Consider the following 15,459-nt stretch of genomic DNA (forward strand, 5'->3'; position numbering starts at 1 on the left):
CTTCGTGTCCATTTGCAGCTTTGGAACCCAAACATAGACTGTATACAAGAAGATGTGCCTTTGACCACCTTTTTATAATCGGGACTTTAAGCTGCGACGGCTGGGGGACGGCTACAGCGCCCGTGACACATTCCAACAGGTTGCCGTAGTGGTAGAAATCTAATGTCACAAAGCAACGATTTGTTCCTGACTGCTGCTGGCAACGGATGACATGTCAATCACAAACAGGAAAAACAGTCAAATTTGTGTGCATCTTTAACAAATATACTAATAATCCATACAACTACTAAAGGTTGATTCGGATATAAACAAAATGACCTATACAAAACCTATAATTACCTGCTTACACTCTGACGTTGTACTGACTACGGCAAACCAGTCTTTCTCCCGCATTTTCCCAATGACTTTATGGTCTCAGTCTCTAGTTTCAAGTCTTCATTAATACAGCACGGTGTTCATTTAGTCAATTATGCTCCATTTAGTGTAAAAAAATATGTTAGCGCAAGGGCAAATGATAGCATAGCATTTGCTAAACCCCAGGCAACATGCCAACTCCAGTGTCTCGTCAGAACTTCTGGCTCTAAAAAACAAAGATTGCGACACTAAAATGAACTCCTGTCTTGTCTTTTCATGTGTGACTTTTCCCTGACTTTAATGTAGTTTAAAGATCAAACACACTTGTTGGAATAGACTGTATGAAGGAAATGGATGTATTGGTTTCAAAAAAGAAGCCAAAGTGGAAGTGCCTTAAACCTGTGTTATTTCTTATGGCCAGCAGAGGGCGACTGGACTGGCTGCAACAAATGTGATTGTAAGTAAGTCTTCAACAAAACCTGCATGATGATGTTCATTTAGTAAAATTATGGTCCCATTAAGTTTTAAAAAGCCCTTGGGTTAACTGATAACATAAACCCCTCCCTACATTTCAGCTCCGGTTTCTCGTCCAAATCACTTCTAGCTCCAAAAAAAACAAAGATGGCGATGTTGTAAAGCCAAGAGCTCCATCCTTTATCAGTTCTCAGCTATGTTAATGAAGTTCAAAGATAAACAAGACTTGTTGGAATAAAAGATATAAGAAATGGATGTAGGGTTTCAAAAACAAAGCCACCCCAGCTAGAAATTTTTTGTTCTAAGAACATTCTGAGAATGTTACCTGCAATGTTTTTAATTGCAGGAGAACGTTCTCTGAAAACATGTTCAGAAAGCTGCAGTGAGAATGTTCAAATCACATTTCAGGAACGTTTTATAAATCACGTTCTGATAGCTCAGGCCGTTCTAACATCCTGAGAAGATCCTCAGAGTGATGCAGCCAGCATGTTCTACCTTTGTTTTTATGGAACATTGAGCAAATGTTTTATAAAAGGCGTTCTGACATCCCAGGCCTCAATAACATCCTGAAAACATCTTCAGAATGTTGACGTTAAAACGTTTTGTCTTTAAGTTTTAACGTTACAAGAACTTTATATGAAATGATAAACATCCTTAAAATGTTATTAGATTAAAACGTTTTCTTTCAAACGTAATTAGAACTTGTAGGTAATGTTAGCCGATGTTATGGGAACGTTCCCTGCTAGCTGGGACTATACGAGTGTCTTAAACCTGCATTCTTTCTATTGGCCAGCAGGGGGCGACTGCACCAGAAAATAACTACATGGCAGTTGATTTATTCCCTCAGTAAACATTTTCACAATGAGTTTATGGTCCCAATCTCTAGTTTCAAGTCTTCTTCAATTCAGCACGATGTTCATTGTGTACATTATTATAAGCTCCTCATTAAACTGTATTTACATGATGCAGGAGTTTAATACCTGACAGTCATTGTAAAAACACAGTAAGCTGTTTGTTCTTGTGTTTAAGTTTGTTCACTTGTCTGTTTTCTTTATTGAATAAGAGTTGCTCTCTCCCCCCTCTGAAGGACGTCTCCACCTGCTTCTCTCCGTCTGTCAGCGAGCAGCTTCATCAGGAGCTTCATGCTGCCCCCAACGCTGCAGCAGCGACTCCAGCAGCAGTAACCAGTGACTTCCTGTCCACAGACACTGATGTTATATTCATCGAGGAAGCTGGGAACATCTCTGCTGGCTCTTTACTCACTGCCTGTTTAACCTCAGTGTGTATAAACGTGTGTGTTTGTGTGTCTCGGTAGGTAGACGGAGCTGAGGTCAACGGTCCATCAACTCATTCAGTCCCCCCCCCACCCACTGTGAGATTGATGTGTGTGTGTGAAGGTGTGAGATTGACTCGTGGATCGATAGTGTAGTTGGTAACAAAAGATGCTATTTCACAATTCACTGGACTGCATGCCATGGCCACACACACACACACACACACACTCACACACATACACACATACACACACACTCACACACATACACACACACACACACACACACACACACACACACACACACACACACACAGAGAGCTGCAGGTTAACAAGACACTGCAGGCGGCTGGTGGACATCCTGCAGACTCTCACACACAGACTATCAGACGATGATAATGTGAAGAACAGACTGTTTTCTCTTTACTGACTGTTTGTCCTCTACACACTGTGTTGGACTTAAATCATGAAGCCTGACCTGTCCATCAGTTACTCACAGACTGAGGGTGATTCCACCACCAGCAAAGACCACCATAGACTCCAACACATTAATTTACATCAACAACACTTCTATGGAAAGCTGACCAAAAGAAAACAACAGCTAAGAAGCTGTTTTGACACCAAAAAAGAAAAAGAAGAGGGCGCAGCTGCTGTGATGTCACCAACTGAGCCTCAAGTTTGAAATTTTGGTCGCTGCCATCTTGGTTTTCTGGAGCCAGAAGTGACCATATTTGGACAAGAGATTGACAGGTCTCTGTGGTACCAAACTGTCAATGAAAACATACCACGGACCCCCAAGAATAACCTGCTTTATCTTCTATTTCACTCTAAATGTGACATTAATTTGCTAAATGAACATCATGCTGCATTGAAGAAGACTTGAAACTACAGATTGAGACCAAAAAATTTGTTTTAGGAAAATGTTTATTCACGGGTCCAAAAGTTTGTGTCCGAACCCTATGAGACCCGTTACTGTGCGATCTGGAACCGAACGGACCCGTCTATTATTTGAAAGCTGGGGCCCGGACGGAGTTATGTCAGACCCCACCCCGGCCGGATGAAACAGACCGATCAGCACCGACTTCACAGCCAATTAATATTAACAAGTTACCGTTCGTCAGCTGTCAAAACAAACCTTTTCGCCCTACCTGTGTGACGCAACCTTACTCCCCTGTGCCTGTCCGTGCATATAATCCATCCTCCGCCAAGAAAGTTCATAAAACACAGGTTTCCTGGTATCCTGGTAACTGCACATACTTTCTTCTCGTCTTTGTCCACAATTCACATAAATGAGGTTTTACCTCTTTATATTCATTTTCTAGGACAGGTCCCGGGTCCTTGGGTTCCAGTAGACTTGTGAAGACCTCTACTCCACATTGGCTTCTTTTTGAAACCATACATCCATTTCTTATATATCTTATTACTGTTTGTTTCGGAACTTCAGGAGTTAGTAGTTTGGGCGTTGGCATCTTTGTTTTTTGGAAGTGACCATATTTGGACAGGAAGTTGGAGCTGGCGTGTTTCGTTATCAGCTAACCGTAAATGCTATAAATTATTGGCTGTTTCTACTATTTTTTATGAAATTCTTTGGTCCAAATTTAAACAAAGAATACATTTTGTATTATGTTAAGGGTCATTCTGCATGTCTGTTTGCATCACCTGTATTTCCTGCTAATATATTGTATTTTAAGCAGGTTGTTGTTTGCAGCACTCTCTCCTCAGTGTTCGTTTTACTCCACCATAGACCGACATATTAAAAAGTATGTATAAAGAGCTCTAATATTACTGAACACCAGTCTAATGCACTCCTCTGTGCCTGCTAAGGACTGAGGAGGTTTTTTGTTGTGTATGTGTGTCGCTCCTCACCGGGCTGCTCCTCCCTCTTCCTCCTCTCCTCCCGCTCCTCCCTCAGTCGGTCCTCCTTCCTGCAGGGTTTCCCCTCCTGGTCTCGGGGGATGATGAGGCCGTGGAAAGGACACTGGAGGACACACGGTCACAGCTCAAACACACACACACACATTAACATCACAGTGAAACAGAAACGAGCTGTGTGTTACCTTGCGGCGGTCCTGCCTCGGACACAGCTTCCCGTTGCCCAGCGGAGCTCTGCAGTGATGGCTGACAGGAGTGAAGCTCCCGGGGAAGGAGATGTACCTGCTCTTGCTCTCTGCCAGCAGCTCCTCGTTCCGCACCTCCTCGTTCACCTCGGCGTGAACCCAGAACTGATGCTGAGAGGCCGACCTGCACGCGGGGAAACACCACAAGCTCAACACAGCGCGCAGAAACCCACATCTAAGAGCGTTCACGAGTGTTTATTTATTCTATCTGGAAATAAATGTAGAAAGTCATTCATGAAATAAAACAAACTGCTATAAAGAGAGGATTTATCTGGTTGAACATCCACTGGAAAGCAAAATGTTTAAAACTTCTGACAGCACAAGAAAAAAGGGAGAGCATGAAATGTGATTTCCAGATGCTGAGTGTATCATTATATTGTATGAGAGCTCAACGACGAACGCAGAGGGAGCTTTGAGTGTTGATATTAAATTACTTTCACATGCTTGAAGTACTGAAACATACGCAGTGACATTCAATCAGACATTAGATTATAATTTTTCTATTTTATTTGTTTTATAGTCAGTTTCTCCTGATGGAAAGAAAAGACTGGCTAGGGGACAAAACACACAACTCAGTGACCTGTACAGTTTGGTGTGTATAGCACGCTCTGTGTCTAAGAGTAAAAGATAAACATTGTGTGTGTTTTTGTGGTTGTGTTATGAAGTGTTTACTTGATGATCTTGCCGGCGTTGGGCTGCTCCTCGCCCCAGTAGTAAAGGTCCAAACCAAAGGGAACGACAGGAGCATCAACAGCCTTCTGGTCTGACGCGGATTGGGACGAACCGGGAGCGGAGGAGCTGCTGCTGGAGGACAGACATGAGGAGGACGAGTTAGACCACAGGGTTTCCTCCACATAAGCCCTCTCCACACATGCACACCTGACAATTTCCAGAACATTTCAAGACCCCGACACTTTCCAGAGCTGCCCTTTCACACACGTCCCTCACAGCGGGAGATTGTCTCTGTCAGCAGAGGTGGAGGTAACGAACTACAAGTACTCACGTTACTGTAACTCAGTAGCTTTTTCAAGAACTTGTACTTTTTTTCAAACTTAGTAATTTCATTTTATGTATGTTTTAAATAAAGTAAAGTAATTTGCTACATTTGTGCATCCATCTGTTACTGAGTAAAGTATTTATCTACAGATATTACGAGCTAGAAAGACAACTGACTTGGACCAGACACAAATTAAATGCATCGCAACAAAAACAGGCCAATCAGATCAAAGCATCATGCATCGCCGTTCACTAGCATTGTGCCTGATGCATAATGTTAGGGAACCATGAACGGGACAGAGGAGAGAAGAGAGAGAAACACAACCTCTGATACAGACTGAACTTTTTTGTTTAACCAGAAACAGTCGGTACATCGCTCTCTTCAAAGCCACCAGACTCCATTAATTTCACCTCACAGAACACGGGACTTGCTGGCCTACCGCTGCCTCGTCACACGTCGTAACACATGTAAGTTCTGAACCGAACTAACCCTTTAAATCACCACACAATGACACAAACAAACTGACCAATCGAGGGAGCGGTAGACCATCAGGAACTCCCGTGTTCTGTGAAGTAAAATGTTTGTTAATGGAGTCTGGTGGCTATGAAGAGAGCTGTGTAAGGTAACCTCAGCAAAATGTGTTGATTATAAAAGTCAGCGGGTGGAAAAGTAACTAAGTTTTACTCTGAGTGCTTTTTACGTGAGCTACTTTTATTTTTACTTGAGCACAATTTCAGTCAGGTAACAGTACATTTCAGTACTCTTTACACCTCTGCCTGTCAGCGTGGGGCTTATAAGGCCGGACATGATGTAAAAAGTACGCAGCGGTCCCCACAACTGGCAAACAATTTTGCTTCTGCCCTCACAGCCAGAAGATTCTGAATCTCGTCATCGCTCCAGTCTGCAGACATCTTTGTTCTTGTCGTCTGTAAATGATCCTTCTTCTTCAATGTTTTTAATCAACCTGTTCTGTGTCGCTCTTTTGGTTTCACAAAACGTGATCACCCGGCCCACTTGCTCGTGGGGAATGTTCCTGGCCATTACCTGCTGCGTTCACACATCGACTCACCCCGACTTCTTGCGGACATTTTACTTGGAGGCTGGCAGAAGAAAGTCTGAAAGATGAAAAACTCTGCCATTTACATTCACAAATGTGAATGTCTGTGCAGTGCATGTGTGAAAGGAGCTACAGGCGTTACTTCGGCTGGCCACCCGGGTATTATTGTTCTTTATTTACAAGAGAATAATGCCATGATATCAGTGAGTTAGTGGACCCTTCGCTCTCTACCCCTGGAGTTCCTGTCACAAGAAGCGTCTCCACACATCCTCTCAAGTGAAGCAGAGCGAGAGAAAGACGACCTCTGGTAGGCTCCTCCTGTAAATGCATAAGGAGTGCTGCCTTTCCTTTAATATAGAGCCACTTATTCTGCTGTTTTAAAGGTTTTAAAAAGGTGCCACTGAACTAGCCTCATGTACAAACTTAAAGTGTGTAATAAATTGTCACATTTGACATGAATAATCTCTAAATACTAGCTTAAAATAAAGTAAAATAAAGAGTTTTAATTGCACCGTACGGTTTTCAACAGACAGCAGCCCTGCTCTGTGTCATACACAAATGTGTAGTTCTAGTTGTCTAAAAATCAAACCTCATGAACTGACTGGCTGAACGCTAACATTGATCCATTCAGCCGGGTCATTCGGGAGAGGAGAAAGACAGGACTCGTCAGCAGGTGTACCTGGATTCAGCAGGCGGTGGAGGGAGCTTCTGTCTGAGGAGGCGCAGTGTGGCGGCTGCACAGGTTGGATCCTGCTCCTCGTCCATCATTCGCTTTAGTCGCCTGGAGGAGGAGAAGGAGGGCGGAGGAGGTGGAGCTGCGGGTCTTCTAGCAGGAGGCTTTTTAGTGACAGTCGAGGTGGAGGGAGAAGGATCCAAACCTGCAGAGAGACACAAGAGGAGGTAAAAAGGGTTTGTTTCCTGGTCTGTTAGCAGCACTGAGCACGTGCAACACTCATTACACCCCACATAATATACTAAGATTTGTATAACATGTGCACTTTAAAACCCGTCTGTGTGTGTGTGGTCAAACACTGGGTCAACCAGAGTCTCTGGGGACTGAGCGGGACACACACACTCGTGCACACACACACACACACACACACACACACACACGCACACGCACACAGTGCAGGTGAGATCAGAGGGAGCAGTAAGCTGAGATGCTGATCCCTCACATTATTAGAGCTGACCTGGAGGCTTCAGAGCCACGCTGCGCCGCACAAATGATTCACTCTGCTCACTTTGACTCGGCTGTTTGAAGAGGAGGACGGAGTGTTTGCATATTTTATTCTGCTGCTTTAATTAAAAACCTAATGAGTCAAACCAGTCAGAGTTTAGAGGAAGTAGAGGAAGACACAAACATGGAACACAAGTCTCTTCAGTTATAGTCCCAGGAGCTCCCAAAGGTTCCTTAAACCCTGCAGTTCAACCGTGAACATCAGGCAACTTAGTCCTCTGAAGTACGACATGAGTGCAGATGTTTGACATTTTGGTGCGTAAATATACGACAACAATGATGCCATGCAAAGAGACGATGTGCTGCTGAAGATGTTTTAAGACTTGTGGCGCCGCAAGTTCTCGATAAATCAGATTGTTTCAGCGGTTGTGATGAATACAGGCGTATAAACGATGGAGGCAGCTGTCAACCAGCAGCTCCCGTGTTCTGTGAGGTAAACTTCCCATGCTTCATCATCAAACACACGCACACACCGAACGCTGGACGACCCGCTCTAACTCTGAGTATTTAATATCTCCTTGTTCTGTAAGGTACAATTAACAGCCTATTTATTATTTATTTAAGAATGTATATAACTGAATTCATCTGCACAATCTGCAGTTTAATCAATGATTAAATTCATCATGTGATGCAGCCCTGAACTCAGTACTTCTAAATATGTATGTGTGGTTGGGTTTATAAACATATTATAGATATTAAAAGGATTAAATCATAGATAAAATATATATATTTATTTTCTATAAATTATATTTTAAATTTAATACATTTAATTTAATTGATTTTTAAGTAAAATAAAATTAAAAAATCATAAAATTTTCCTGCTCTTACAAAACATTTAAAAAAACATTAATAGAATATTTTTTAAATAGTAAAAAATGAAATGTAATTTAATATATTTAATTTAATACAGAAACATTTACACTTTATTTTTTCATATTTTTTCACATATAATTAAAACAAAACAAATTGTAGTTTAAAGAAAAGTGCATTTTAAACAATTTTAAAAACATTTTTATGTCTAAAAATATAATGATCAAATAAATTATTTTATTTGAACATATTTTAATAAATGTATATTGATACAAATGTACACATAAATAAACACTTTGTCTTTGGTTTAGAAGCCGCCTGTTAAAGGATCAGGATAGAGAAATGTTTGTTTTACATGATGCGGCCATTTTAATTTCAGTTAAATCTTTATTAAAGTAATGTGTGTTTTATATTAAATTATCATCCAGTATGTCAACATTAAAGTGATGGTCTGATGGTCTGTTATCGTATCCTTACCCTCCATCACCTCCTCCTCTCCCTCCATGATCCCTCCTTCTCTCCCTCTCTCTGTGCGGATGGTGAAATACCGACTCAATCTGCTCTTTTCAAAGCACCAAATAGCCGAGGTTTGTCTGGATGTTGTGGATGTAAAGACGCTCAGATCAATGGGAGGAAGTGTGTGTGGTTGTGTCTGTGTGTGTGTGTGTGTGTGTGTGTGTGTGTGTGTGTGTGTGTGAGTGTGTGAGTGTGTAAGGGGGGGGGGTTAGAGAAAGAGAGAGAAAAATAGGGGGTTAAGGGGGTTTGAGGGAAAGAGAGAGGGAGTGAGACAGCGGCAGAGGAAAGGCGGAAAGAGGTATCGATTTTCCGGGGTTAAGCAGGGCCTGTAATTAAAATGTTAATTTGAGAAAGAGAGAGATAGTGTCCTGACAGCAGAGAGGGGGATAAGAGGACGGATAATCAGAATGACAGAACAGGACGGAGGAGAAGAAGGAGAGGAAGAGATGCAGAGAGAGAAACAGCAGGAGAGAGAGGGAGCAGAGACGGGATTTCTCTGAAGAAAGAGGGAAAGTAGAGAAATGATGAATGTGCCTGAGATGAAAGGAGTCAGAATTAGACACAATGCAATAAAGAGGAGAATTAATGTGACAGAATGAGGACGACAGAAAATATCAAACCTCAAAGACTCACTGTTCAGACCTGTTGAAATCCTAATGCTTCCTGTGGGGACGAACTTAATGCCCAGATTATTCCTCTTTATTTCCCTTCTTTCAAATGTATCATTAGATTCACTTACATCAGTTAATGGTTAAAGACACCACCCAACATTATATCTCTACTGTGCAATCTGAGCAAAGGAATGAACATTTGCTTTCATAAAAGTCTTTCTATCTAATCTATTTACTGGGTGCAGAACATTTTAGAAATTGCTCCAGTGGATTGTTTCAGCCGGCAGCTGCAAACTGGCTGCAGCTAAATCTTTCGGGGGCAAATATACCCAGACAAAGTATTTCCACTTAATGTGCTTGGCTCAGACTGTTATTCTTTGTCGGGCTGCACATTTAAAATTAACGAATATTAGTCCTGATCACGGTTTTGTCTTCCCACGATGAAATAAACATGATTGACGGTGATATCGACGTTTAAAATGCTCCACCCGTAGAACACTTTGGAGGTTTGGAGGTATTTCAGGTTTAGGGCAAGAAAAAAAAAAAACATTCAAAGAGGTCATGAAACCTGCGTCTGCGCCGCAAAGCAACACGGCTAACTCGTTCAGGCAGCTGAAAAAAAACAGCACAAAGCCATGAGGAAGAACGAGCTGCTCCCCGTCCTCGTCCAGCGTCAACTCAGACATCCAGAACAGAGGCTCTGTACAGAGACACCCTATCCACCCAACTCCCAAAGACACACTGAAATTACCCATGATGCACCACATTCAGGTAAAGAACCTGATTTTAAGTTTGATGCAACATTTGTACATGAACCTGAACGCAGCACAAAATGGACCTGAAAGCTGCTCTGTTTATTTAAATGTTCAAGTACAATAAATTTAACAAAAAGGTAAAGATAATCGTGCTCTCAGTGTTGATCAAAATAATCACCATCATACTTTTGGCCATAATCGTGCAGCCCTAATTCTAAGTGTCTGACAACATTACAGAAAGGATCCCTACAGAGAAAGAGCGTTTTATTGAAGAGCTTTTTTGCATCCAGAAGCATCACTCTCTCCAAAGCCACCAGACTCCATTGACAAAAACGGTCATTTTACCTCGCAGGCACTGAGACTTGTGGTCTACCGCTGCCTGAGGCTGGTAGTTCTTTTTGTTTCTGTGTGTTACACAAATACTGTGTTTGATCTGAGGTTACAATTTAAAACACTGAAGTAACACGATACCATGAACAAACAAACTGATTGAGGCAGTGTTAAATGAGAGGTCTGCGAGGGATAAACTGCTGCTGTTTCCAATGGAGTCTGGTGGCTTTGGAAAGAGCGACGTCATGTATTGAACATTTTTCTGGCACAGGATGCAAATCCTCCACACCAGACTCTCCACTAAAAACAACATGCATTTTTAAATCCCACCTTTATTACAAACAGTCACATCTCAACATTACAGCTATGCAAAATATCCTTCGCTGACCAGAAATCTTCCAATCTATTTTTAAAAGAGTCAACTGAAGGAGCCCGCACTACGTTCTCTGGAAGCTCGTTCCACACTCTTCCTGCACGGAGCGTGAAAAAGTTCTCTTTTTAGAGGAACACTTGAGGGGGAATCATTTTAAGGAGTTCCCTCTTAAATCATACCTGTTATTCCAAGAACGGATGAAAGGCTCAGCTGTACCATCATATATTCTGTGGACATTTTTATACACCTCAATCATGTCTCCTCTGTGTCTCCTGTATACGAGAGCTGGTCATTGTAATTTTCTTAACCTCTCCTCATATGACATCTCTTTCAGACCTGGAGTTAGTTTCGTAGCTCTTCTCTGAACTTTCTCGATTGTTTCAGTGTCTTTTAACTTACAAGGACACCAGAACACAGAACTTGTGAATTCAAGGTGAGATATCACACATTTATATAGTGGCAAAAATATCTCTTTGCACCAATTATGAAAAGGAGTTGGCCTTTTGAATTTTTTCAGAAATGTGTAATGGCATTTTCAAGTAAAAAAAAGGTCTCTCTGTGTCGGGATCCTTTCTATAATGTTGTCAGAATAACAATCTGAGCCCGTCAGTGGAAACAAAAAGATCTTTTAGTGGACGGATTTTGATTTGGCACATTTGCCCCCAAGGATAAGCCGTTACAGTTTGACGGCTGCTGGCTGAAGAAATATGCTGCAGTAATTCAAAAAACGTTTGGACCTATTGGTTAGTAAGACCCCATAATGTCAAATATAAGGGCTAGGTTTAAGATATTAGATTTCCCTTTAAAGCAAGATAGAGGGATGATGGTGTGTGTGTGTGTGTGTGTGTGTGCGCGTGTGCGTGTGTGTGCGCGCGTATGTGGTAAAATCTGGGTGTAGGGCTAATAGGGGCTCATTAAAGAGGTTGCATTGTTAATTTGGTATGGCCCCTGTAGATCATTACCTAGCCCACTAATCACCCAGACACACACACACACACACACACACGCGCGAAGCTGTTTTGGGAACATCAGATACAATCTAATTACTTTAGTGTCTAATTGATTAGTAATGGAGGGAGGTGGAAGTGTGGAGGGACGTCGGCTTGCAGGTGAAGAAGAGGCTCAGTGTGAATGTAATGACTCAGGAGGCTGGTGGAGAGCACGGACCAGGGGTTAAAGGTCACCTCACAGCCACAAACAAACATGGCTGACGTAGCAATAACAGCACTGTCTACATGTTCACGTATGAGTGATGGTGAGAAGCTGGCTGACGGAGCAGCAGTGAGAGCTTTACCGTTGCCTGGAGCTCCAACATGGCCGCTGTTATGATTTCAAATCTGATATTTATATAAGAACATGTCGTTCTGTAGCTGACAGAGCAATAAGAAGAGCGGGCTGTTGGTTAATGACCTGAACATTTGACCTCTAACCTCGCGTGCTGCCTGCAGGCGAGACACGATCCATACAACCTCAGTGCAGGAGGGAACAATACAGTAACAGCCATTCATATGTAGCTGTGTGTGTGTGTGAAGGTAAATGGATGTGTTGACAGGACAGTATCCATCAAAGATACACGGGGAAAATGCTCGTGGAAAAAGAAACTATCTGTCTCCATTACAAGGCTGTGCTGCATTCAAAATCAGACAAAAACACACACTTAAGAGTCAGCGAGAGCGAGCTGCACCGCTAACTCACTCACAGCTGATAAGGCTCAATAAGCTGGAGTCATTTCTGGGTATGCAACTAAATTACTGTTTCTATGAACAGCTTACCTTTAATCTAACATAAACCAGATTTGTAAGGCTCTAAAGTTTACATTCCGTGTTGGGCGGTTACTGTGCTGGCGGTGTTTAACTACATTTCACAGCAGCTTGGTCGCAGCGTCGCTGTTTTCTGAATCAAATAGTTTTCAGGAGCTTCTCTCTTTTATTGATCAAGTAGTGCGGCAACGTCCACAAAAGCTACAACAACTTTGCAGCACAGCCGAGCTCTCTGCTGCAGGTTGAAATAAAACAAGCATCAGTCAGTGACTTCACTAAATAGGCAGACGTGTATGTGAAGCGGGCAGAGGTACCGCCGTACTATGGTGACATCTCTGGCTAATGCTTCATGCCCCTGATATCTCTGCTGCAGGGCAATACAGACAGACAAGCTTGACTTGCGAGTGACACACATGCAGGTGACTCTGGAAAAGTTAACCATCACCAGTGGAGTCTGCAAACACCAGCCAGCAACGTGTCAACAGCTAACTACAGAGCAAAACTGCTGTTACAGTAGGGAAGTTGAAACTTAGATCAGGGGAGAGTGGGTTAAGTTGACCAGCCTCCCGTTTCTCTGCAACTGTGCATATTTTTTGTCATGTGACCAAACTTTCAGGAAGCACCCATCATTTCTATATTGCTGTAACAGAGAGACACACAGGAGATGTTCTGTATTATTATCATATTCTTTTATATAGCATATAAACCATCTTTATTATTGAGCTAAAGATTGACCTGAAAGTTTTCTTTTCTTTCCAAAATGGCGGTTGTGGGGCAAATTGGGCCAGTTGTTCAGCTTACACAATCAAAAGACAACAAAGGTACGTTTCTGTAGTAGCCGTAGGTGACGGTAACTTTTTGAAAGCTCACCGTCTCCTCCTTCCTGTTGGCACACACAAACTCAAGCCATGTGTGTTTACTTGTCGATAAGTCAAGGAAAACGAGAAACTGGCATCTGCTTCACTATCCCACGTCCTGCGATGTGACTGTTGCACATGCACACATCACAATTATGATGGTTAAACAATATATTGTTCAGCTCTAATTGTATTTTTGTATTAAAGTAATAATTTGGAAGATTTTCATGTAAATAAATGTCTGTTAAGTCTCTATCTAGCGCCGAATGAGGTAACACAATGGTGACTGAGCCTATATCCCTCTGATGAAAGCCTTTGCATTTGCAGTATATAGTATTATTACAGACTGGGTGTCTGTGGTGACAGTCGTGAAAAAAATCCCAAGCAGCGCCCAGTCAGTGACGTGTTTTCCATCACCCAGCAGTGGTCGGTCTGCCAGAGAGGGTAGGCGGAGCTAAGCGGCTGCTTTTCCGCTCTCTGCAAGTGTTACAAGTAAACAGTAATCTACTATGGCTGAACAAACAAAGAAAAGATGGATGACTACAGATACAACTTCAACAAGAAGTGAAAATCCAAAGAAAAAGAAACAAACTCGACGCTCAGATGAAGCAAACAGTCTGAAAAGGAAAGCGACCGTCAGCCAGGAAAATCAAGAGTTACAACTGCAATTACCGTTTATCGCCATCGGTGCCGCCAAAGAGAACGAAACTGAGATCTTCGAGATTACAACTTTAATAAGTAATTAGACAGAAAAATGTGTAAATGTCTAATTTTAACTTTGACTCCAAAAAGGTAGTCACTGCACTCTTTGTTTTGCCTTAAATATTTCTAATAGCAATACAAATGCAAAGAGCTGTAAGTGCATTTTAGGGTAAAAGGCCAAATCATAAGTCATAACTTTGGGTAATAAAATCACTCAATGAAATAAAGGTGAGAGTTACTGACATGTATTTGTTGTGGTTTACTTTGATGCATTTCGAGTTTTTATAGAATATTTCTTAGATTCTAAGTGTGTGTTTCGTAGACGTGTTGACACTGGAAACAATATGAAGTTACAGTTTTTTAAAAACTCTAAAACAGATATCAAAGAGTTCATTTTTAGTTAAAACGACCAAAGAAGTAGTTCCTGTGCTCAGCCTTCAGACGGCACCTGGCCTGGTTCCAAACGTCTGACTACCTCATTTTTCAGCACTTCAAACAAGGTGCTTCTCCCTGCACTCCAACAGCTGCTGGCTGTGGTTTCTTTGAAGTGTGTGTGTTTGTTTGCGGAGCGTGTGAGTGAATCTTAAAAGATTAGGGCAGCAGCAGGTCTTCTTTTGTAGCTTAACCTCAGTATTTATGCACGTGTCTGAGGGTTTTAGGTGCAAACATATGTGTGTGTGTGAAGCTGAACTCACCGTATTCGGCTCGGAGATGCTCTGGAATGTGCGGCTCGTATCCCTCTTTCTCCGGAACCTCGTCGAAATCATCGTCATCGTCATCGTCATCGTCATCGTCCTCCTCTCCGTCAGCAGAAGCCTTCATCTGAGGAGGAGTGGGTAACTTTAGCTTCATATTGATCTTAGAATACATTCAGTCCAAACAAACAGGCAGAAATGTACAACAGAGTTATGAGTACGTTTTCTCTTTCTGTGCGTGTTCCGCATGATTTCTGTGTTTTGTACAATGATAATTGTCAAACTCTGGTGTGTTAAGACATTACAGAAGATCCACTTCCTCGTTTTTATTTGTACGAAGACAAACACGATGACTGCCACACATACATGGAAACAGGATAAGGCTGTTCCGAAGTAAAGAACAGTAACAAGTAGAATCATACACACACAAACACTCAATATAACCGACTGAACCCCCCAGCGCCCAAATACATCTCTGATATGCTTGTGACATATGTGGAGGACATCTGGGGCTGGCCTACTGGCCCTCCCCAGAGTTAGA

The 15,459-nt window shown here is 42.1% G+C and overlaps 1 protein-coding gene across 3 annotated transcripts in view; it reads right to left on the bottom strand.

Moving 5' to 3' along the window:
* The window catches only part of uvssa (UV-stimulated scaffold protein A), a 44,051-nt gene that overhangs the window by 5,052 nt on the left and 23,540 nt on the right, over positions 1-15,459 (bottom strand). For 2 of the 3 annotated variants that reach the window (XM_069670354.1, XM_069670355.1), the window contains exons 9-13: positions 14,919-15,045; positions 6,952-7,150; positions 4,891-5,022; positions 4,159-4,342; positions 3,968-4,079 (exon numbers count right to left, since the gene is read on the bottom strand). In XM_069670354.1, coding sequence (XP_069526455.1) covers positions 3,968-4,079; positions 4,159-4,342; positions 4,891-5,022; positions 6,952-7,150; positions 14,919-15,045 — 754 coding nt within the window. The remainder of the gene's footprint in view (positions 1-3,967; positions 4,080-4,158; positions 4,343-4,890; positions 5,023-6,951; positions 7,151-14,918; positions 15,046-15,459) is intronic. The other variant, XM_069670356.1, reaches the window with a different exon arrangement.

The sequence above is a fragment of the Semicossyphus pulcher genome, unplaced genomic scaffold (genome assembly GCF_022749685.1).
Source record: "Semicossyphus pulcher isolate SPU_LCO1_2020_fin unplaced genomic scaffold, fSemPul1.0.p SCAF_2, whole genome shotgun sequence".
NCBI classification, from domain to species: Eukaryota; Metazoa; Chordata; class Actinopteri; order Labriformes; family Labridae; genus Semicossyphus; species Semicossyphus pulcher.